Below are 24,023 nucleotides of genomic sequence, written 5' to 3' on the forward strand. Positions count from 1 at the left end.
AATTATGTGTATCTTTTTGCTGTTATGTCAAGAATGTTTTTCATAAAACAGACTTTTTATTGACAAATTAACTTATCACATACCTGCTGTTCATAAGTTAAACTTTAAATTTAAAAGCTTGCTTAATATATTAAATAAATATAGTATAAAGCGAAGCCGATGAATCATTGAAAATTTAAATTATGCTCAACTTGTTAGGAGTTTAATTTACCGAGGTTTAACTTTGCAATAAGATAAGAGCTGATACATTTTTAGTTTCAAGTGGAATTGATGTTGTTCATTGTTTAGTTTTACAATAAAAATTTAAATGTTTGTTTGTTGTTGGTTATTCGTATTTTTCTAATTTTTATAGCCTGTTTCCTTTTCTTTAAATAAATTAAGATTGTTATTTGTGGACATGTAACTTTATTTACATAAATTTGCGTATATTTCAGTATATATTATATTTCTCTGTATTTATATGTATATTTTCTTTTAGATAAAAAAAAATTAGGTATAGAAAATAGTAAAATTGAAAAAAGTAGTAGAAAGTAAAAAAAATTATGTTGGAAGTTGTCAAAAGAATGTTGTGTTATGCTTCTTTTTAAGGTATCTGAATATATATTTAGATTTTTAAATTTGTTCTTAAATGGTTTTATCTTTTTTATTACTTTAAATAAAAATGTACTAACTGACATTGCCAAAAAATATGGATATTAATAAATCCTAAATTAAATTGTTAGAGGTTTTTATTTTGAACAATAATTGTAATAAATTGTTTTAATTTTTGACCTCAATGGTAAGCCAGTGGTTAAGCTACTGAGTTAAATTGTAGAGATTTATATATCATATATATTCTAAAGTAATTGCATTTGATTCTTTTTTTTAAATAGATTGTTTAACATAAGGCATTTTGATTTTTTTTTTGTTTTTTTTCTTCCTTTAAATAGTTAAATAAAATTGTCTTATAGATGAGAAACCAAGTAAGATTCAACATTGTGTTTTTGTTTTTTACTACCAAATAATATCTTTGTTATTAGCATTGCAGGTTTTTGTTGATTTTTACTTGAACATTGTTATTTATATTTTGTAGATATGTTTACCACTTCAGACTATAAATATTTTTATATTTTTATTTAATTTCTTTTCTCTTTTTGGATGGTCAATATTAGGCTTAAATAAATTTAAGAAGAAATACTATCAACTTACAAATAATTGATAATTTATTGAAATGATTAGAACTAGGCAAGCTGAAATTAATTGTCATCAAAATATAAGAAATACTGCCTGGTAAGAAGAAATTAATTTATAACTAAATTAGTACATCATGGTTAGACGAGTTAAAAGTAATTGTCACATAAATAAAAGAGATAACCTAGATGAGATAAATCATCCTCAAAATGTACGAAATGCTACTAGACAATCAGAATATATCGTATAGCAAGAAGTGATACTATTCTAGATTATAATTATTTAGAAGAAATGAGCCAGATCTGTCAGCATTGCTGTGCTTAAAAATTTCTTGATGAAACTCATGTTTTATGTTGCCATAATAGAAAGGTAGTTTTGCTTCATTATTTTCACTATTTCTGCAAGATTTACAAGAAGTTATATCATAATTCCAATATTAATTTTTTAAATGTATTAGAATTTAATATGCCTGTCTTTATTTTGCTTTATTTACTGATTATGTGGTTTAATCTATAAATAGTAGGCCGCCGTGTTTTAAAATATGCAGTCAAATTTTTCTTTGTGTAGGTAGGTAATCTTAGACCAGATCAAGATATTTCCCTAACATTATCAACTGTATATCTCTGACCCACTTGCAACAGTAAATTTTAGAAAGCAATAACATCGCAATCAACTTTGCTTACATAATTTAATGTTTCATTTGCAAACTATAGTTAGTGAAGTTGCTGTTGTTTTCGTTGGAGATACTGCTGTATCTGCTTCCAGGTGAGTTATTTACCCAAAAGGTCATTTAGAAGTTTTATTGAGAATGTTAGCTAACTTAGATCCTACGGTTTATTCACTTTTTTCCCAAGAGATGGCATAATTGGTGCACAATACTGAACATGCAACATTGGTTAGAAATCGTGTATTTCAGTTTTACAATAAATTTCAAGTTGAAATGGTCTTTGATTAGAAAAGATTGCAATATGTATGATTCTTTTATGTTTATTTATTATTCAGTTGTAACAATAGTAATACTATTAATAATATGTTAAATGATAATAGTGAAATTGAAATAGATAATATTAGGCTCGAAGTTATTAGTATAAATAGTAATAGGTGACATAAAAATAGTGGTTGTCAAATAAAATATAGATAGATCTAGGTAGGATATAGCTATTTGTTGTCAAAATATAACAAATTTATACTTTCTCATGCACAATAAACAGAGGCATTTTAATAAACAAGAGGATCTTTTTAAAGAAGAAATTTTTTTAAAAAGAAAAAAGTAAACATTTGAGTGGCAAAATTTAAAATATGGCAGACGAAAAATAGGCGACGCTGACTTAAAACACATATAGATGGCAGGTAGAAAAAACAATGAAAAATTAAAAAGAACAACTTGTGATGTTTCAGATAAATCTGACAAGTTGTAAAAAAGATAAAAATTTAAATTCTTCTCAACTGCACATTTAGTCATGGTTGAATAGCTAGTAATACCAACAGTGCTATATGAGTCAAATAAATACTCCGGTATATTAAACAAAATAAAGTTTGAAAACATCAAATTTAAACACCTACCCCTTTCCCTCCAAAAAAAAACAACATATATATATATATATATATATATATATAAAGGGGAGAGTTGCCTTAAATGGAATACTTGCAGGCTATTGCTGTTTTACTAATTCTTTTTATATCTTTGTGATGTAACTTTGTGATATATTTATGTAACATTTACATTCGCATTTATAATATTATAATTCTGCATTACTAAAAACAAAAAATTTATTGTAGTAAAAAATAACTTATATTATAAAGTTGACAAGATGTTAGCTATTGGTATATTTAAAATATAATCTTTTAATAAGATGAGAGTAAATATGAAATGTGATAGATATAATGATAAGTAGATATTCATTATAAAGTTGACAAGATGTTAGCTATTGGTATATTTAAAATATAATTGAATCAAAATTTAATTTTTAAATGCACGATTTTGAAATTTTTATTTTCTAGCCTATTATTTCAGCACGGTGCAATTCAGTATGTATATAGTGACCTATAAACAAATAAAATAAAATAAATAAGAAACTTTAAACTAGTTTAACTTATACTATTGGTATATTTAAAATATTCTCTAAAAGATTATATTTTAAATATACCAATAGCTAACATCTTGTCAACTTTATAATGAATTACAATTTTTATGTAAATAAAAAACTTGTTCCATATTATATATTATTATATATTGGTCCATCCTTTAAACAGCATGATTAAATATAGTTTAAAAAGAACTTGACTCATTTATAGATAGTTCATGGCATCCCAAGCAATCAGCTGGGCAGTTGTCTTTTTTTGAACAAGCAAAAATATTTGAGTAGATTTATCTAGCATTTATCATCCTAGGCAGGAAACAATTCCTTTTCAAATGCAAACAATTCTTATAATTAATATATATATATATATATATATATATATATATATATATATATATATATATATATATATATATATATATATATATATATATATATATATATATATATATATATATGTAATACATAGATAGTATCAAATGTTACTGTGAAAATAAGGCATAAACACAAAAAGAAACCAAAAAAAAATTTTGTATTTTTTTTCTGTTTTTTACAAATAAGTAAATGACAATTACTTAATTACTGACTCGAATGTTTACTTTTTTCATATCTAGATTTAGATTTTTGAAGTCTGCTAGTTTATAGTTCAAGTTCAACTTCACAAAAAGATGTCTTTTTATAGTTTCAAATGTAGCTAGATGCCATTCAAGAGAGAAGTGGCATTGATTGGAAGTATATCATAGCTAACATAACTTTTCTTATTTTATTATTTGTTATTTTAGTACAACTAGAAGGTAAATGTGCAAGCTGTTCTTGTTGATCTTTAATTGAGAATAAAATGACTGAAATGCCGAGTCACAAAAAAATGGTCATGAAACATAATTTTAAAAAAAATTAAAAATTTAAATATATATACTATAAATCATATAATATATTACTATAAATATATAAATAATTAATATAAATATATAGCAAAAAAAAAAAATGCAGTAATATGCTGTAATATGCTGTAATAGCTATATAGAAGCTTAGTAGGAATAAGATGTTAGGCCAATGCAAACTCTTCAATTCAAATTTCAACGCAAAATTTTAAGATTATAAAATTTTAAGATTATGCGTTGAATTTTAAATAGACACTTATGCTTTTCAACTAATGTTTATACTTTTTATAAAATTTTTGTGACATTCATTTTTTTTAAACTAGTTTTTCTTTCATTTAGCCATGTCTATATACACCAATTATAATAACTTACCTACAAGAAGTCAAAGTAATAACACCACAACTTAATAAGATATTTATTCAAGCAGTGTTAATGTCTGTTATTTCGATTTTACTTTAGACACTTGAGAACAAAGCAAAGTATGCATTTTACTATTTATAGTAATATATTTATATATTTATAGTAATATATTTATATATTTATAGTAATATATTTATATATTTATAGTAAAATATTTATATATTTATAGTAATATATTTATATTTATAGTAATATATTTATATATTTACAGTAATATTATTTATATATTTATAGTAATATATTATGTGATTTATAGTATATATATTTAAAGTAATATTTAGATTAATAACAGTTTATAACAACAATTTACCAACAAACAGTTAGTAACATAAATGATTTTAAACTTTTTTATAATTTCAAACATAATTTTTCTTTTCCTTTTTTTTTTAGTTGCCTTTGTCATCACTTGATTAGTTTGCTTACTGTTGAAACATGGTTTTAATTTTGTAAATTTAATATGAAGTTAAGTTTACTCTATTAATCATTAGTCAACATCAGAGAGAAGCTGGAACTTAACAAAGAAATGCTGTGAATTTATCTTTTAATCAAGGGAAAAATAATTTTGTTTACTGGTAACATAATAAAACCAGTTACTGTTATCTATTGTGTGTTTTTTTACTTTTTTTAACATTCTGCTTTGAAAACACTTTCTTTCTCTCCCTCTTTCTCTTAGATGAAAGGGAGAATTAATAAAACTTATTACATATTTCTTAATACCACAATTGATAATGACCATTTATATATAATTGTTCAAATTAATAACTATAATTGTCCCTCGATTGTTCAAATATTGTAACAAATAAAATCTTTTTAGTTCAAGTGTTTAGTTAATAAAATATCTTATTAAGTTGTGGTGTTATTACTTTGTATTGTCTATCCTTTTTAAAATATTTTCTTTTTTAATTATTCTGGAGACACATAGTAATGTGTGTTTACAAATATCTTATGCTATGCGCCATTGTTACTGTGTTTTGTGTTGATAGAACTAGGTTGTTAAAGTTATTTTTTTGTTCTTTATATTTTCTGGAATATTATTATTCTAATTCTAACAGGTGATGCGGAAGTTATCGGACAAAATAAAAACGTCAATAACTTATTTTTAAATAAAAAAACAAATTACTATTAAATTTTTTTTAAATAAAGCATTTATCTTTTAATAAAAGTATATTATTTTTTATATGAAAAAACACCACCATCTGCAATTGATCTCAATTTTGCTCTGACTCCTTTCATATGCGACTGTAAAAAGTTTAAATCAATTTCTTGTAGTTTTAGTTTAATGCGATCAATCAAAACTTGCTCTGTTAAAGCTTGCCAATCTCCCTCGTAAATCTGTGCCAAATGTCCCCAAAAATTTTCAATTGGTCGTGCTTGAGGCACATTTTGGGGATTGGATTCTTTATCAACGTAATAGACATATTGGTCCATCCAATTTAGAGAATCTTTAGAATAATGAGAACTTGCTATATCTGGCCAAAATAAATAGTTAAAGTCTCCATGATACTTGTGAATAAATGGAAGAAGTCGTTTTTCTAAACATTCATTAATATAGGTTGATGAATTGATCGCTACAGCCTTGGAAGTGCGAAACAATGGCTCGGACATACCACGGTCAGATATGGCTGTCCACATTAATAATTTTTTTGGAAAAAACACTTTCTGGGCATGTCTTTTTGTTGTTTGTGTAGTATCCAGAATTTCCAGGCATGTTGTCCCCTGCAAAACAAAAGTATTTTTCGTCATCGATGACAAGAAGCGATTTTGTGTTATAGAGTTGGTTAACTAGTTTCCTGCTTCTTTTCTTTGCCTTTATTTGTTGTTCTATAGTGTATTGTGGAGTCTTTTCACGTTTTCTATATTTAATATTCATTTTTTTTAACTGACGACCAGTTGTCGATTGATTTACACCAAATTTAATACCTACTTTTCTCTGACTGACCCCTTTTCGAATGTTGACAAGTCTCGTTAATTCGGCTTTCTTTTCTCTAGTCTAGGATGTCGGACGACCAGGGTGCTTTCTATCAGAAAACGATTGAACAGTTTCAAGTCTTTTTAGGTTATCATATATTGTACTTCGAGCAAATCCTTCTTTTTCAAAATGATTTATGATTATTTTTTTTTATATTAGGTTTATTTACAAAAAGCATTTTTAGTCGCTTTCGAAAAGATTCTTGTTCAGCTGCATTTAACCTCATTTTAAAAAATTGTGTTTCAAATAATAAAGTTTATATTTTATAGAACGTTTATGCCTACGCATAAAACCGCAAAAACTAATTATTATGCTCAAATAATGAAATTAGGATTTGTCCGATAACTTCCGCATCACCCGTTACTAACAATAAAACACAAATAATACTTTTGTAAATAAAAATTGTAATTTATTTTATTTCTTTTTTATGTATTTGTAGGCTTTACTTTACTTCCCTTTACTGGTACCTACTGTGTTGTGACAGATTTTAAAAAGAACTTAACTGATGTTAATGCAGTTTTTATGTCGTTAACTATAAGCAATGACATGGCTGATAGGATGTCAAACTTAAGATGTTATTTATAGATAAATTTGTATTTAATTTTTTAGATAATATATCAAGTTATTAATGTGTTTTTATTGTTGTAAATGATTTAATAACTAATAATCTGTATTACGGTTTGCTTACTGCTAGTATTCATAATTATCGTAATATACTTTTAAAATTTACGTTGTTAGACGTCATTATAAAGTTTTTAAATAAGTTTTAAATTGGTATTAAAGAGTACATAAAAAAGATTTTAAGAAAGCGTCATTGGATTGTCTACTAATATTATTAGTTAGGCAAGTTGTCAGTTAAGTAATTTTAGTAGGTTTGTCAAAGGGGATTGTCCATGAATTACTCAACGCAAAATTTCACTAATAAACAAAACAAAATAGATCGAAAGCTTTCCCTCGCAGAATCTTAAGTTAAATGAGAAATCAAAATTGCGCACATGAATGAAAATCACCGCAAAAAAGAACTGAAGCTTTTTAAATAAATTCAGCCGTTGTGTGTAATTTATTGATGATTCCAAATGAAAGGAGTTGCTTATAAATTTCAATAAATCAAAACAATTTGAATCGTATATTTTGTTTAATTTATATTTTTATGGTTGCTTTTTTTAACATGCCGTTATTTATATTCAACTAAAAATTATAACCGTTATGTAAAGTGAGCACTTAGTGACGTTCAAACGAAAGAGTTTTCGTTGTGTTACTAAATTTTACTCTTCACTTTGAAGTAGTATATTCTATAATATCATTTAAATTGATTTACGCTATTAAAATTGCCACAGAGCTGCTCAACTTCTCTCTCACTGAGCACCTTGTTAATCTTTAAGAAACACTTTTGTTTTGGAGTGCTCAGAAAAATCCAAGACTAAGTTTTATTTCTTAATTAATTTAAACAAATTAAAATAACTTACTTGTGCTGAAAAAATTCAAATTCGCCTCATTTTTTAAAGGATTTAAGTTGTCTAGTAACCGTAACCAAATATATATAAAATGGCTCGTAACCATATATATATATAAATTATTGGATACGGCATAGACAGAAAAAATTGAAGTCTTTCAAAAAATAAAAGTTATATATTGCGTTTCACAGATTATAAATTTATTTCGGAGACATTTAAAGTTCATAACTAATTTTTAAATATATGGTAATTTTAGTTACACTTTTATAAGTTAGGTATTAGGTACGCAAAAATCGCAATTTACGGAAACAATGATTATGCTTCTAGAATTTTAGCGTAAAAAAACGTGGTACAGGATATTGTGTCACGTTTTTTTGACATTTTTAAAAGGTAGCGTCAGGCAAAGGTATTTTTGCGGTGTTTCTTTTTAGAAGCATATATAAGCATAGCATATATAAGCATAGATTGTTTTTGGTAAGCAAAAAAGCTAATCTTGTTTTTTATATGACTTTTATGTTTTCTAAACTTTTTTATTGATTTTTTGATCATTAAATTTTTGTTGTGTTTCTCATGTTAAATTCTTATCGAAGGAACGTTCAGCGATTTTTAAAACTATTCGGCGAATTTTCGTCACACTTTTTATTCGCATTTGCCAAATTTCAGCGAAAAATATTTTAAGAGTACACGGGAAAAAACGGCATAGTCACATTTAAAAAGTTTTGAGAAAGTATTTATGAATCATTTATAAAAGTCTCTGTGTAAAGTTACGAAAAAAAATTTTTTAATAAAAGTTACAAATATTTTATTAAAAATGTAAACTTCAGATAAATTATTCAAGAAATAATTTTTTTCTAATTTACTTCTATGCTTTATATGAAAACTTTTATAAATGAGTAATATATACTTTCTCAAAACTTTTTGTACTCTTCATTTATTAGCACAGTTAATAAATTCCAGCACTTTTGGTTCACAATTTCTATTTTTCTGAATTCTGTAAAGGCGGAGTTTGAGAGCATTTATTTTTTCGTAAAATCTATATATTGTTTTAGATTTTAGTATTGTTTTAGATTTTAAGAATTAGGTTAAGGTATATAACATTGGATTAAAACTCTTTTGACGCTTTATTAGAGATATGTACGAAGTACTTAGCCCATATTAAATGTATGCACGCGTCCCCCCGACGCGTTTTGACTGTTATAACTGTTGTTTTATCCTTACCTGATATGGCTTGTGTTGACAGTTTCTAGAAATTTCATTGGCATTGTTGAGGTTGAAATATTAGTTGCTGATGTAACATTACATGTTGCAAAAGGTATTTACGGTATTTTTTATGACTATTTTTTATAACATTATTTATAATGTTATATTAGATGTTATTATAATGTTATCAATTGTTACCCGTTTATTGTTCACTTTTCCTAAACTAAATTATACTTCATGAACTGATTTTACATTCTTTTGTAAGAAATTATTAGTTCAAAAAAGAAAGGTGGGGTGTTTTGTGTTGCAGTGAAAAATTATTTAGCTGTTAACTTCACTCTGCATAGTGAAATAAATACATTCTGTAAAAATGGACATGTAATCTTTTTATTCCTTACTAATTGTGACTCAATTGTTAAAACTCTTAAATAAGTCAATGAGATATTTATCTTAAACACTAGTAATTATTAAATTAATAATGTTCTTAATGTTTCAAAAAAATGGGTTTGCAACTATGTACGCGATTGTTCAAACTTCATTAAATTTTGTAATAAGCCCTATGCGAACTATCCCGCAAGCATCGTAATGGCATAGTTAATGCACTTTAATCAATGTAATTCATTGACTCCTATTTCAGAGTCTTCTGTTGTTTCAACCAATGAACGCATTGCTATTTTACCTTTAGTTAATAGCAAATTTTTCTCTTTTTTAAATTCTACAAAAAAAATTTTTTTTTGCAGAATTTAAAAAAAAGAAACAAGAAAGCATGCGTCAAGAGAAAAACTCATCCCTAAGAAAAAAACAACTTCTTAATAGGTCACCATATTTATCTTTTCAGCTAGCAAGCTCAACCAGAAATCACCGAATAAAATAGTACAAGTAAAATCAAAATTAAATAGCATGCCATAAAAGTACTCAGGCAAAATATCAAAAGATAATAAAACATTATCAAATCTTTAAGAGCAGAAGTTAGAGACCTAAAACAACAAATAAATTCAAGTCATTACCATAAAATATTTGGCAACCTTAAAGCAAAAACAAAATTAAAAGTTAAAGAAAAACAAAATTTAATACAAACAAAAGTAAAACATAACAGGGCTGACGATACGGGTTTCGAAGTAGAGGGGCACAACCGTCAGTTTTAAAAAAAAGTCCTTTATATCAAGAGTTTTCTTGAAAAAAAGTGGGGAGGGAGGAGACACGTGCCCCCTAGTCCCCTCGGAGTCGTCGGCTCTGCATAATACTGATATTAAGGCAAAAAAAGTTTTTATTGCCCAATTAGAAAATGGTATGAACTAAATGAAAGAGGGGAATATTAAAAATATTAATTTATCAGAAGATAAAAAGATCTACCTTTTTCAAATGAGAATGATAATTTATAGCATGTTATTGGCTAATGTTCCGATAAGTAACATTGGATTTCTAATTCAATAAATTGGGCAATATTTAGGTGTTAACTTTACTGATATTCCTTATCGTTGTATTGTCGAGCAAATGACTTGTGAACTTGTAACTATAGCAGAGCTGCAATCAGCAGAATGGGCTGTCTGTATTTCCTATCTTACTCTTGGATTTGATGCGACAACACGAGAGGGTGTTTTTTTCTTTTTGAACATTATATTTTGCCGTTGAAGAAATTTTACAACCTACATAAATTAACAAATAAAATTAATGGCTGGAGCAAGAAGAATACATTATTTTTGTCTTATCGCCGAGCACCGTGTAACAATATATACTTTTTACAACATTTTTTTCTAGAGTATATAATATAAACTAAGAAATAAAAAAAATGTTTACAAAAATATCAAAACTAAAATAAGATTGTCTTAAATAAAAATAATCTATAAATAAATTAGATAAAACAAAAAACAAACAAACAAAAAAGAAATTAAAAAAAAAAAAAAATTAATTAAAAAAAATACAGATAAATGTTAGTAATTATTTAATTTTTGAACTCACGGGGCAGTTAAATTTAAGATTATTATAAATTAATTACATTGCTTTTTAGTTCATTTTTAGTGTTTTTGATGGTTTTACTGATCTATAATAAAAGAAACAAGATAAATCAACATCTGTGTGTAATAAATACCGCTTTAATTTAATTTTAAACTGATTAAGTGAAATATTCTTCTCGGCAACAATGTTTGGAAAACTCTTCCACAAAAATGGCCCGCGATTCTGAATTGAATAAGAACTTAGTTTTGAATAAGATTTAGTTACAACAAAGTTGTTTATGGAAAATCTTGAGGAATACTTATGGTGCATTTCTTCAAATTAAGTTTTAAAATTTTTTGGAGACACATTTTGTTTTATACATTCTACATATTGTTTTATACATAAACTGTAAAACTAGATGGATGTTAAGTTTAAGAATATTAAGTCATATTAACATCGTTCACCTTCTATAAACAACTGTCATACCATTGCTTTGGACCAATTATCTGGCCGAACAGTAATTGATTATGAAAGCTATATATGTGGTGTAGTTGATAATTTAGATCTTACTTATTCAGATTTTCACTCGCTTTCCTACAATGAATAAAGCTAAACTGCCATATGCACATTCTAGACACAATTGCTATTTCATGAACATTTTAGAGTTGGAACAGAGTGGATTATTTGGAAATGATTGTATGGCAGTCAAAATTGTTTTAGCTAAAAACAAAATGAGATTTAAAGATGCCAAAGGTGATCCAGAAGGATTCGTAAATTTTTTAGATAATAAAAAGCTACCACGCGGTATTATTCCAAGATGTAGTGGAAACCGCCTTCACTTCCTTTTTCATACTTGTTTTATTTTTATGCAACATTATAAAAATTTACTGCAATATCTGATCTGCAATATCTGCAATATGCAATATCTGGAACAGTAAAATGCTATAGTTTACAACCCCTCCTACAAGCAGCATTTTGTAATACAACTGCTATAAAACTAATGGTCGTGCTTGCTTTATTTGGAAAACTTCTCATTGGACCATGGATAACAAAATTTTATGTATTAGCTAAAGATGCAATTTTGATCACGTCACTGGTATCCAGGAAGTAAAAGATGTTTTGAAAACAGTTACTATTTGCAAATCTGATACTGTTGCATTATTTTGCAGAAATACATATTTTTTTGGGAAATGTTGCTCCCAAATATTTTAAAACTATTTCACATCTTTATGTTTCATTGATAACCAACTTGTCAAAATGACCTCTGCTTATCTTGATGCAGTTGAAAATGTCTTGATTCGACAGTATAAAAGATATTTCTCCCTTTCTATTACTACGACACTCAAGAAGGAGACAGCTAGCGGCTTTGGTTTATCTTCACGTGGTGCCAATTGTTAAAAATGTTTTAATTTTAGAAAAAAGTCAATAACATTTTATATTTTAAAAGACTTGTTGTTTTTGTATGTGTATTTTTTTTTAGGTTGGAGCGGGTAATCTGCCCTTTTACATGACAAAATGGATTCTCAGAAGCATCTTGTAAGGTGGTAAAATAGTTTTTTATACTAATTTTTCGCTGAATTAAAAAGCATTTTAACATTTTTTGTGAAATTCTCATAGCATTTTTTTTTTTAGGTTCGAGGCGGAAGAGAGCGGCATACGCTATCAACCATAATACGCCATCAACCATAAGTGTAAATCATACACCACTAGTTACTATTTTTCAAATTATTGAAATTTTTATTTTTTATAATTTACTCATTTTAGTAAATATTACAATATTTAAAAGAATGAAATTTTGATAGGGTGTATTAAACCTTACCCACAACCTAACACCCAACTTTATGATAGACCTGTAATACTCGCTAGTGATGTGAAATAAAATAACAACAACTTATTTTACATAAATATTACCAATTTCATAAAAAAACACTCTTTTATGAAAAAAAAGTGTACTTTTGTGAGGTGTAGGTGGTGGATTGGTACCCCCTCAGGATCCCTCGATGCAACCTTTACCTAAACACTAATTTGAAATTATAGCATATTTTTGTATCTATCTTTTGATAACAAGTTATACATATTTGAATAAGAATTGACAATGTTATAACAATTTATGTGAAAATATTTTTTTTTTTTTGAGTTTTATCAAGAAATCCCATATATTATAAAATTTGCTACTAAAAACGTCATAATCTTTTATAGAATTATCAGATTTTTATTATTTCACTTTTAAAATACTGTATTGAAGGGCTTTCTAATGATATATAACTTTCTCTTATTTGATCAGTTTAAAAAAATCAGTCCACGTACCTAATGTATGTATGTATGTATGTATGTATGTATGTATGTATGTATGTATGTATGTATGTATGTATGTATGTATGTATGTATGTATGTATGTATGTATGTATGTATGTATGTATGTATGTATGTATGTATGTATGTATGTATGTATGTATGTATGTATGTATGTATGTATGTATGTATGTATGTGTGTATGTATGTAAGTATGTATGTATGTATGTATGTATGTATGTATGTATGTATGTATGTATGTATGTATGTATGTATGTATGTATGTATGTATGTATGTATGTATGTATGTATGTATGTAAGTATGTATGTATGAATGTATGTATGTATTTATGTATATATTTATGTATGTATGTATGTATGTATGTATGTATGTATGTATGTATGTATGTATGTATGTATGTATTTATGTAAAAATGCAAGCAAGACCATTATACGCGTCGTTCCTAATGGTCTTGCGGCTTTAATTTTTGCACCAACAGGATCTTATACGGGTGTAGACCAAGATCTTTGCTCAAAATTTTCCATGTCATGGATGGACAGAGCCCCAATTCCTTTGACCGACAACGAATCAATAAGTTGGGATTCTCTTCCACGCTTTTGTTTACAGCAGCGATATTCTCTTCAGCACGCACATTCTTTCGTGAGTTGATGTTATTGAATCCTCTAGAGAGAATGTAGTACAAAATCTTCCTACAGTTCGACGAATCGCTTGCTCAGATGGACGATTTTGTGCTTCATAAAAATCACAAAGTTGTCTATAAGTTGTCCGAATTGATGACTTATTTTCAAAGAAAATTTTAACAATTTTGTAGCGTTATTCAATCGTGAGTCCTTTCATAATTATTTGCTAGAGAATACTGAAACGAATGAAATTTTGTTTAAAAATTTAATTTTTTATATTAAAATTTACAATTTAAAGTTCTATCGGGTTTAAAAAAATACCCTTTATATAATATAGATACATTTGTATATAAATTTGTATAAATTCAATCTTTGATATTATCGGTTTTACACATTTTATTTAAATAAAACAAATTACCTGAAAATTTAAATTTTAAAAATTTTAAAGATTAAAAATTTTAACTAAAAAATTTAAAATCTTTGTCAATATAGGATATACCAAATATTTATAATATACATAAATATAAGTATACATTATAGTAAATATAATATACATAGATAATCATGTATTTAAATACGGTTATTGTATTCCATCTGCCTATTGAAAAACCAAATTACTTCAATGAAAGTGTTTGTTAATATTTAGACTATTTTTTTATTTGTCAATATAACTTCATTATAAAATAGCTGCTTATCATTGAACTTTCAGGTCTCACAATTAAAGTAATACGAGTATTTTGTTAATAGACTTGAATCTTCAGTCTAGTAACTTAATCATATACAATATATAAGCTGACATAATGAATTTTGGATTTAAGTTATTTAAAATTTAAATACTACCGAATTTGTATTTTAACTTTTTGCCTCACTCTACGTTACTTTTTCAACGGAAGATCGGATTTGAAACTTATTATATATAATGTTTTCTAAAACTATTCGGCTGGGCATGCATGCTGGCATGAGCAACCGCATAGGCTTAATTGAAAATAAAATATAAAAACATATTGGTATTTTGTACAAAGTCAAGAATTTTATCGACAATCTATATTGTTTGAAAAACTTACACTTTTCTTTAGTTCATTGTATTTATATTGTGTTTACATTGCAGATATTATTACTTTTTATGTATTATCAGCTGCAATTATGCTGATATAACATTAACAACTATTGTTGCTATAGTAGTAACATACTTTTGCATAAAATCTCGATTATTTTTACATTTTTAATGATTTGTTTCAAATTTTGTAATAATTAATTGTAAACTGTGCTTTTATTATCAGATCGTTGTTGTTTGAGTAATTTTTCGAATTCTTGCTATAATTAAATTTTTGTTTTAATATCGCTCATTGAACAGTGTAAAATCTATATCAAAAATATAATTTTTATATTAAAATGGGTAAGAAGTTAGATATAAGTGCTGCTACAAAGAATGAGATAAAAGTTGCTTTTAGAAAATACCACACTTCGGAATAATGAAATTGTTCTAAAACTCAAAATTTCGCCTCAAACTGTTGGAAGAATAAAAATGAGACTAAATAGAGGCCAAAATATAGTGGAAACCAACAGGAAGGACTGCAGAGGTATTACCAAAACTACTAAGAGAAATGATCAGATGCTTTAACAGTTGTGTCGAAAAGGTCGAAAAAAGTCTTCTGTTGAGTTAACGCAAGAATGGAATGCCATGACAGGAATTACAGTCAACCCATGAACAGTGAGAAGACGACTTTTTAATAATGGATATAATTTTATTTTATATATATCTCTTTTAATAATGGATATAATTTCATTGGCTTACAAGCCAATGAAAAAACCCAAGTTAACCACAGCAATGAAGGACAAGAGATATGGTTGGGCTCTCGGTCACGCGCATTTGACAATAAAGGAATGGTCTAAGGTTAGCATTACAAAGTTACACACATATACAACTGTGAACAACTAAAACAACAACCTAAATAAATTATTTAAGTTAATTAAATTAATTGCATCTTATTCGTTTGTTTGCAATAACTTGAGATTGATTTATTTACGTTTATTATGCTGCAATATATTTTCAATTATCAATAATAATAAATTATATCGTCACTAAAAGTTATCTGTTCGCTACAGTAGCCTTTTATCTGTATAGGTTTGTTTTTCTGATGAGTCAATGCTGGAAGTTTTGGTTGAACGAAGACCATTTGTTCGAAGGAAGAAAGAGACAATTCTTCCGGAATGTTTTTAAGAAACAGTCAAACATCCTCAAAAGATGTTTTGAAGCGTGATATCGGTAAAAGGTTCTGGCCGATTATACTCTGTGGAAGGAATAATGAGACAAGAGAATTACAAAAGTGTTCTAAAGACTTGTTTAATACACCAAATGAATGCATGGTTTCCTAATAGGAATGCAATATTTATGGGGCTCCATGTCATACTGCCAAATCCGTAATAAATTTTTTGAAATAAATAAAATTTCCATATTGCAATGGCCTGGTAAGAGTCCCGACCTAAATCCCATTGAAGGACAATGGAATGAACTCAAAAGAGAGGTCATGCAAACAGCTTCAACCAATAGGAGAAACTTAAAAGAAAAATTAACTTAAACATGACGTCACAGTGAACGAATCAGTCGCTTTTGCTCCAAATTAATTCAGTCAATACCGCGTCGTATTTCAGCAGTCATAAAGCATAAAGGCGGACATACCAAGTATTAAGTTTTTATATCAGTCAATTTTATTTATGTATTTCTGACAATTCTTTCATGATTTTCACTTATTTAAGTCAATTTTTGCATTTTTATTTTTAACTTTTGTTTTTATTGTTGAAATAAAACTGTTATAAAATACTATAAAATGCATTAAATTCCTAATTCGATGTCCAGTACTGTAGGTAGTATGCAATAATAATAGCTCATCATGAGTTCTCTCCTCGGGTTTGTTGCAAGGGTAGAGTAAATCTTCAGTTTTCATCAAAAATCTCATCGATTTTAATTAATTACTTTCTACCCAAACTACGTTTTTTCCCCCCAAACACTGACCCCTTCTGACAATTTATAATAGGGTGTATTGAAAAACAACTTTTTTTGATTTTGAAATTGTAATAGAGCGGAAAAGTTGCAAAATGCTATAAAAAGTAGTTGCGTCAAATTTTTTTTTTTTATTTCTTCAGTTTGCGCTAGGGTTTTGTTTTTCTTAAAAAACATATTTTCTTAACTTTTTTACAAAATAAAATTAACAAGTTCTATGCATAGACTAGAGTTGTAATAAAGTTTGATTATTACGCAATGACTAAATTAGAAATGGTTTTAGTTTTCAAGAAAATATTTTAATGTCTTTAGTTGCCGCTAGAGGGCTGAGTTCTTACGAAAAAATACTGTTTCATGAGTTTCTGGCAAACAAGCTCTGCAATCCATAATGTACAATTAAAGTTTTAATAAGAGTGGAAATTGTTTTTGAAAAATGTTTAAAGTTTAGCTGTAATAAAGTTCAACTACCTGTTTCATTTGGATCTGTCTCAAACTGTCTTTTTGTGTTGAATAAAAGCATTATTTTTCGCGATGCAAGTCTTGCACGAATGAAGCCGTCTCTAATAGCCATACTGTAAACATGATCTGAAGTTTCGGTTACAATTTTGATGCATCTTTCTATTCTTTGAGAATGGCTCTCTACTTCTTTTCATTTGAAATGTTAGTCTCACATTTCAGATGGAAATCTAATTGAAATGTTAACAAATTTTTATCTTCCAGATGTGAACCATTTTCCATGCCATACTCAAGGAATAGAGTGCATCAAACTTGTAACCGAGTTTGCAGTTTCGTAATCAAGTTTGCGTAGAGTTTCGTAATCAAGTTTGCAGTTTGGCTAATATAGACGGCTTCATTTGTGCAAGACTTGCAATGCAAAAAATAATGCTTTTATTCAACACAAAAAGACAGTTTGAGACAGATCCAAATGAAACAGGTAGTTGAACTTTATTACAGCTAAACTTTAAATATTTTTCAAAAACAATTTCCACTCTTATTAAAACTTTAATTGTACATTATGGATTGCAGAGCTTGTTTGCCAGAAACTCATGAAACAGTGATTTTTCGTAAAAACTCAGCCCTCTAGCGGCAACTGAAGAAATTAAAATGTTTTCTTGAAAATTAAAACCATTTCTAACTTAGTCATTGTGTAATATTACAACTCTAGTCTATGCATAGAACTTGTTAATTTTATTTTGTAAAAAAGGTTAGAAAACATTGGACTTGACAAGCAATAAATAATATACAAGCTAAACTTTCATCTCTACCAACTTTAAATCTGAAACTACAAGACATTAACCAAAACATTAATCCACTTGTACATTGTTGTGTCTGTTATATATGTAATGGTATTATGTATAAACCAGTTATTTTAAAAAACTGTCTGCATTTGCTTTGTGCACCATATATATTACCACTTATCAATAATAATCTATTATCTAAAACAAAATGCCCTAAATGCTCATTTTCAATTTCAATTGATGGATTAACCACCTCTAGCAATGTTATTGAAATGATAAATAATATTCCAGAAGAATGTAAGCAATATTGTGGTAGATTATTTAAAGTGTCAGAACTGTCAGAACACATGAATCATCAGTTGTTTATCAGACTCCAATACCAATTTCTTCAACTTTGTCAATATCATCATCACAAATAAGTCTTTCAGATATATTTGCATTAAATTCAAAAAGTGTTTTCACAATGGATATTGATGCTGTTGTACTTTTTGATATTAAATAAAAAAATGTTGCAAACATTTGGCAGTAAACAACCAAACATTTGACTGTGAAGAGTTTAACAAATATATTGAGAAGCAACGTCAAATAAAACAACTTAAGATAAGTAATTAGGATTTTGAAGTTAAAACACATATCATAACAGAAGCACTTGAAACTCACATATTATCTCACCCTGAAAATGAAGAATATATGAAGTTAGTATTTGAACCACGCATAATTCACTTTAAAGAGAGAGAAAAAAAAAAGAAAAGGTAAACATTTTAAATTTTATTGTTTACTAAAAATATAAATCATAAATAATACCTTTTGTTCGGATCCTAATAGATATTTTATTTCCAATATTTTATATTTTGGTATTTTGTATTTATATGAGAATCAATCGCCATATTTATATTTATAGATCTCAGAACTGAAAATAATGAAAGAAACTGACCATTTAAAGATGTCATTTGGTCCACTAGTAAATAAACTCGACGAGGTATTTAATTTGTTAGGAGTGCAAAGACAAGCATACCATGGAAATAGTTTTGTTGGTAACCATGTTAACAAAATGTTAAAGGTAAACTAATCATATAGTTCTTAAATGTAAAGTAGTATATTCGTTTATTCCAATTCAAAAAATAAAGTGTATTTAAACAGGTATGGTCAGTATGTATTTGTTTATACGTATATGTATATCTAATACATATACATTTATGAAAAAAGTGTAAATTGAAAGTGTAATTTAACATCTATAACTTATTTTATTTAAAAAACATTATTAGATGAAAAGTATCCTCGAAACTATGCAACGCAATACCAAAACATGTAGTTGAACTTGGCACAAAGAAACTATTGAAATTTGTCAGAACTTTAAAGTCCTATTTGATAAGTTTGGGATTTGCCACAAGCAGGGCCGTATTTAAGATTTTGGCGCCCGTGGGCAACAAAATTTTAGCGCCCCTCCACCACTTTGCTTATAATTAAAATTAAAACTAGTTAGTAAGTAATACTACTAATACTAATTATAGGGATTTGTGGTGTCTGTATTTAGTATTTAAATAAAATAAAAAAATAAAAAAAGCTAATGCAGTGGCCTGGTAAATATTATTAATATATTTAAAAATGTAAAATATAACAGAATGATATAGGTAATATACTAATAAAATATAAAATAAACATAAAATATATAACATCCTATCAAATACATTATAATATAACAAATCATTACTTCATTTTTTTTTCTTCCTTGTTTTGCCGCAAATGTTTTTATCACATCTGAGTAATTTAAGCTCTTTGTAAGAGAGGCTTCTATGTTAAGAACTGCAAGACTATTAAGTCTTTCTGAAGACATAGATGACTTAAATAATTTTTTATTCTACGGAGTGTAGAAAAAGATCTTTCGGTTAAACAGTTGGAGGCCAAATTACAAAGGAACATTCTTAAAGCTACATCAACATAAGGAAAAATTGTAACTAATTGTTTTTCTTTTATAAATTTATTCACATCTAATAGGGTTTTAGGAGGGTTGGTGGTTAATTTTAATACACTTTGAAAATGAACACATTCATTTTCAAAGGATTCATCTAGATCTTGTTTGTAGATAGTTTTCAATTTTTTTGCATCTTCACGTACTTTTGAAGGGTTCATATATTTTTAAAATAAAGCTGTATTTAGATATAATACTGTCATAAGCAGATTTTATTTTGTTGAGTTCGACTGTTAAATTGTCACATATGACATAAAATGTATTAATTTTAAAATTGTTTTGGCTATCAAATGTATGACCAGGATCATTGGATTCATCAAAATGTTTTTTTCGTTTTCTTTGTTTATTTTCAAATTCCGGAATTTTATTACAATCTATAAATTTTTCTTTTGCTGCGTCTTCATAGGTTTGAAACATTTCTCGTACAGCAACATAAGCAAATAATAAATTATATAACTCTACTACCGTACTCAAATCTATTTGAACAGACTGTAATAGTTTACTAGTTTTATTAAATGTATGAAGTACATCATTCCAAAACTCGGTCATAAATGATGTTTCTAGTCTATTAAGTTGTCGAAGTAGTCCCTCAGCTTCTGACCTTGTAAGTGGTTTTTGTAGTTTATCATGTTTCAAATCTAATTTTTGGCTTTTTTCACGCCAGCCCAATTTGTTTTCAAACTATGGCAAGCATCATCTCGAGCAGACCAACGAGTATCTGATAAACTCTTAAGAGTGGAATTATTGTATTTTTTTAATAAGCTCCAGCGATAAGTTGAAGATGAGAAATAATAATAATAATAGGTTTTAGATAAATGAAAAAAAATTGTTTGCTTCTTCGCAACAACTAGCAGCACACATTCCAATGAGATTTAGCGAATGAGCGGAACAGGGAACAAAATCAGCAAAGAAAATAACATCTTTAATTCTTGCTTGGACACCGGAATATATGCCAGACATATTTTTGGCGTTATCATAAGACTGACCCCTAAGAAAACAAACATTTAAGTCATATTTCTTCAATATAGAAAATATAGCGTCAGTTAACGACTCAGCCTTATGCCCAGCATCGTCAATGAACCCAATAAAACGTTTCACTGGTTCTCGATTCGGTAATACATACCTTATAATAAAAGAAAGTTGGTCAATGTGAGTTATATCTGCGGTTGAATCAATACTAATTGAAAAGTATGTTGCCGCTTTGACTTCTTTAATTATTGTTTCTAGGACTTTTTCTGACATTATACTTATGAACTGCTCATAAGTATAAAAAAATAAATATGATGTATTTCCTTTACCAGGATTCCCATATTTACTTATATGGTGACACAAAAAAGGATCATATTCTGCAACTAATTCCATTGCCATAATAAAATTACCACTATTAGCAACAGAAGATCCATACTTTTCTTCAGTTCCTCTAAATGGTAATCCATGACTAGCTAATGACTTCACTACAGAACATACTCGAGTTAGCACATTATTCCAATAATTTGTCTCTATTTTTAATTGACGAGTAATTGTAGTGTCTATTCGGCCTAAATCAGTTGCCCGTTGTTTCATTTTGTATACACAAATTTTATGTCCTTCTGAGTTTTCATGTTTTATTAATTTTTCTGGATATTTCCAATTTGAGAATCCTTTTTTAGAAAAAACAGTCTGGTTTTCAAACAAATAACAAGGGATACAATACACTGATCCATTTGTTTCTGAGTAGGATAAATAATCTCGTTGGCATGTCTCTCCATTGACTAATACAGTTTTAAACCAATCTTTATTTAAGTACCTATTAAAAGTCCGATGACCTCCGGATTTATGTACAATGAGATACTCTTTCTTGGAATGTGTAAAATCTGCATTTATATTTTGGCTGAATCCATTTCTACAAATATAATCTCTTGTTTTCTCGTCTAAATTCCACAATCCTGGATCAGAACTAAAATTACCACAAATTAAAAAAAAAAAAATAATTAATAATAATCACTCTTTGCTATACCTATATGGCTATATGTTACAAATTTAAGTAATTTATTCTTTAATAATCTATTTAATTGATATTTATTTTTTTTAAACAACATTTATTGGTTAGGTTTAATTTTAAATTTTACTAATTTTACATAGGAGATTTACACAAGTCAACAAAGATAAATAGCTAACATTTTTATGCAAATTGTATATATTATAAAGAAATATTTTAAAATATTGTGAAATTACTCACCCTGGAATATCACTGGAATCTGGTTTATGTAAAACATCGATATCCAGATTAATATTTCCAGTCTTATTGAGTGATACTTGACTACTTGTTTTCTTGGACAATATAACAGACCCAATTTCACTAAGTGCCTCTTCATTTTCTTCATTGTTACTTCTAAAACGACAATAAAAATTTAAATTAATAAAATACTAAAACATATTCTCTTAATAGATCTCAGGCTAGTTTTTAAAACAGTTAGGCACAATTGAAAATACTGGAATTTTAATTTATTTTTGGTTGGTTCCAGTCAGCAATTATAAAATGCCAACATTATTTATAAATATGTAACTTATTATTATAAAGGAATATTTTAAAACATATGAAATTACTTACAATGGAACATCACTGGAGTCTGCTTTATGTAAATCATTAATATTTCTAGTGTTGTTGAGTGATACTTGACTACTTGTTTTCTTAGACAATACAACAGACTCGATTTGTGATCCTTCATTTTCTTAATTTTTTTAAAATAACAAAGTGTATAATGAAGTTGTTGTATTAATGTAATTTTAACTAAATTAATATTAATTATTTTAAAAATGTATTAAATGTAACTAGAGAGCTAGATTATAAAACATAAAACTAATAACCGACAGTTGCTAAAAACACTTACCTTTTATTTCTTGTTTTGAAAAAAAATCAAATATTTTTGGAAGTTTTGAAACATTATTTTCAATTTGCAATTTTCTTTTTTTGTTTGCAGCTCCGCTGAGTTTTTTTTTTTGGTTCATTATATATCAATAATAAATATATTAATTATAACTATATAAGTATAATATATTTTACCGTGACCGTGCTCGCCGCTATACTCATCTATGACGGAGGCCGAAATAATATTCCGCAGATTGGGAAACAAATAACAATTTACAATATTGTACAATTGTCAATTACCTAATATTTAGTGTTTTGTATTATAATATTATATTTTAATATTAATATAGTTTATAATTTTTCCGAAAACTTTTTACAGTCTCCGTAAAATTTTTGGCGCCCCCTTGACATATTCCAGGGGGGCTATTGCCCCTCCGAACCACCCCTTAAATATGGCCCTGGCCACACTTATTAACTCCTGCAAGCAGTTCAACATAGAAAGCATTCAAAATCTTGGTATGACATATATTATTATTATTATTATTATTATTATTATTATTATTATTATTGTCATTATTATTGTTATTACTATTATTATTACTATTATTATTGTTATTATTATTATTATTATTATTATTATTGTTATTATTATTATTGTATAGATTATTATTATTATATATTCAAAGAAAATCGAGTTAAAGATTTTATGAAATACTTTTGTGATAATTGGCCAAATGACTCAATTACACCTAAGCTTCATATGCTGGAATGTCATGCATCTTTCATTAGGAAATAGGGAGTAAGACTTCGTACTTATGGAGAACAGGGTGCAGAGAGTATTCATGCTGAATTTAACAGCATGAGGAGTACCTACTGGCACATGAAAGGAACACGTAAACTCAAAAGTATAATGGATGAGCACT

At 27.2% G+C, this 24,023-nt stretch overlaps 1 protein-coding gene and 1 long non-coding RNA gene across 2 annotated transcripts; one reads left to right on the plus strand and one right to left on the minus strand.

Moving 5' to 3' along the window:
* Positions 1–474: 474 nt before the first annotated feature.
* Positions 475–7,154, plus strand: LOC136079104 (uncharacterized). The gene is made up of 2 exons (XR_010637947.1): positions 475–588; positions 6,961–7,154. It is a non-coding gene; the product is annotated as an uncharacterized LOC136079104 (long non-coding RNA).
* A 13,905-nt stretch (positions 7,155–21,059) lies between these two features.
* LOC136079462 (zinc finger MYM-type protein 1-like) lies at positions 21,060–23,240 on the minus strand. Its single transcript, XM_065795201.1, has 4 exons — positions 23,123–23,240; positions 22,843–22,963; positions 22,471–22,623; positions 21,060–22,188 (listed from the first exon to the last, which is right to left on the minus strand). The coding sequence occupies exons 1-4, from the start codon at positions 23,238–23,240 to the stop codon at positions 21,060–21,062; spliced, it is 1,521 nt and encodes a 506-aa protein (XP_065651273.1).
* Positions 23,241–24,023: the final 783 nt, after the last annotated feature.

The sequence above is a fragment of the Hydra vulgaris genome, chromosome 04 (genome assembly GCF_038396675.1).
Source record: "Hydra vulgaris chromosome 04, alternate assembly HydraT2T_AEP".
Classification (NCBI taxonomy): domain Eukaryota; kingdom Metazoa; phylum Cnidaria; class Hydrozoa; order Anthoathecata; family Hydridae; genus Hydra; species Hydra vulgaris.

Excerpts from the sequence above, each read along its gene's own strand:
- LOC136079462 (XM_065795201.1), bottom strand. The coding sequence starts at position 23,240 with ATGAACCAAAAAAAAAAACTCAGCGGAGCTGCAAACAAAAAAAGAAAA. Across the intron at positions 22,624-22,842 it reads GACTCCAGTGATGTTCCATT|AAGTAACAATGAAGAAAATG; the intron begins GTAAGTAATTTC and ends TTGTCGTTTTAG. Across the intron at positions 22,189-22,470 it reads GATTCCAGTGATATTCCAGG|TTCTGATCCAGGATTGTGGA; the intron begins GTGAGTAATTTC and ends TGGTAATTTTAG.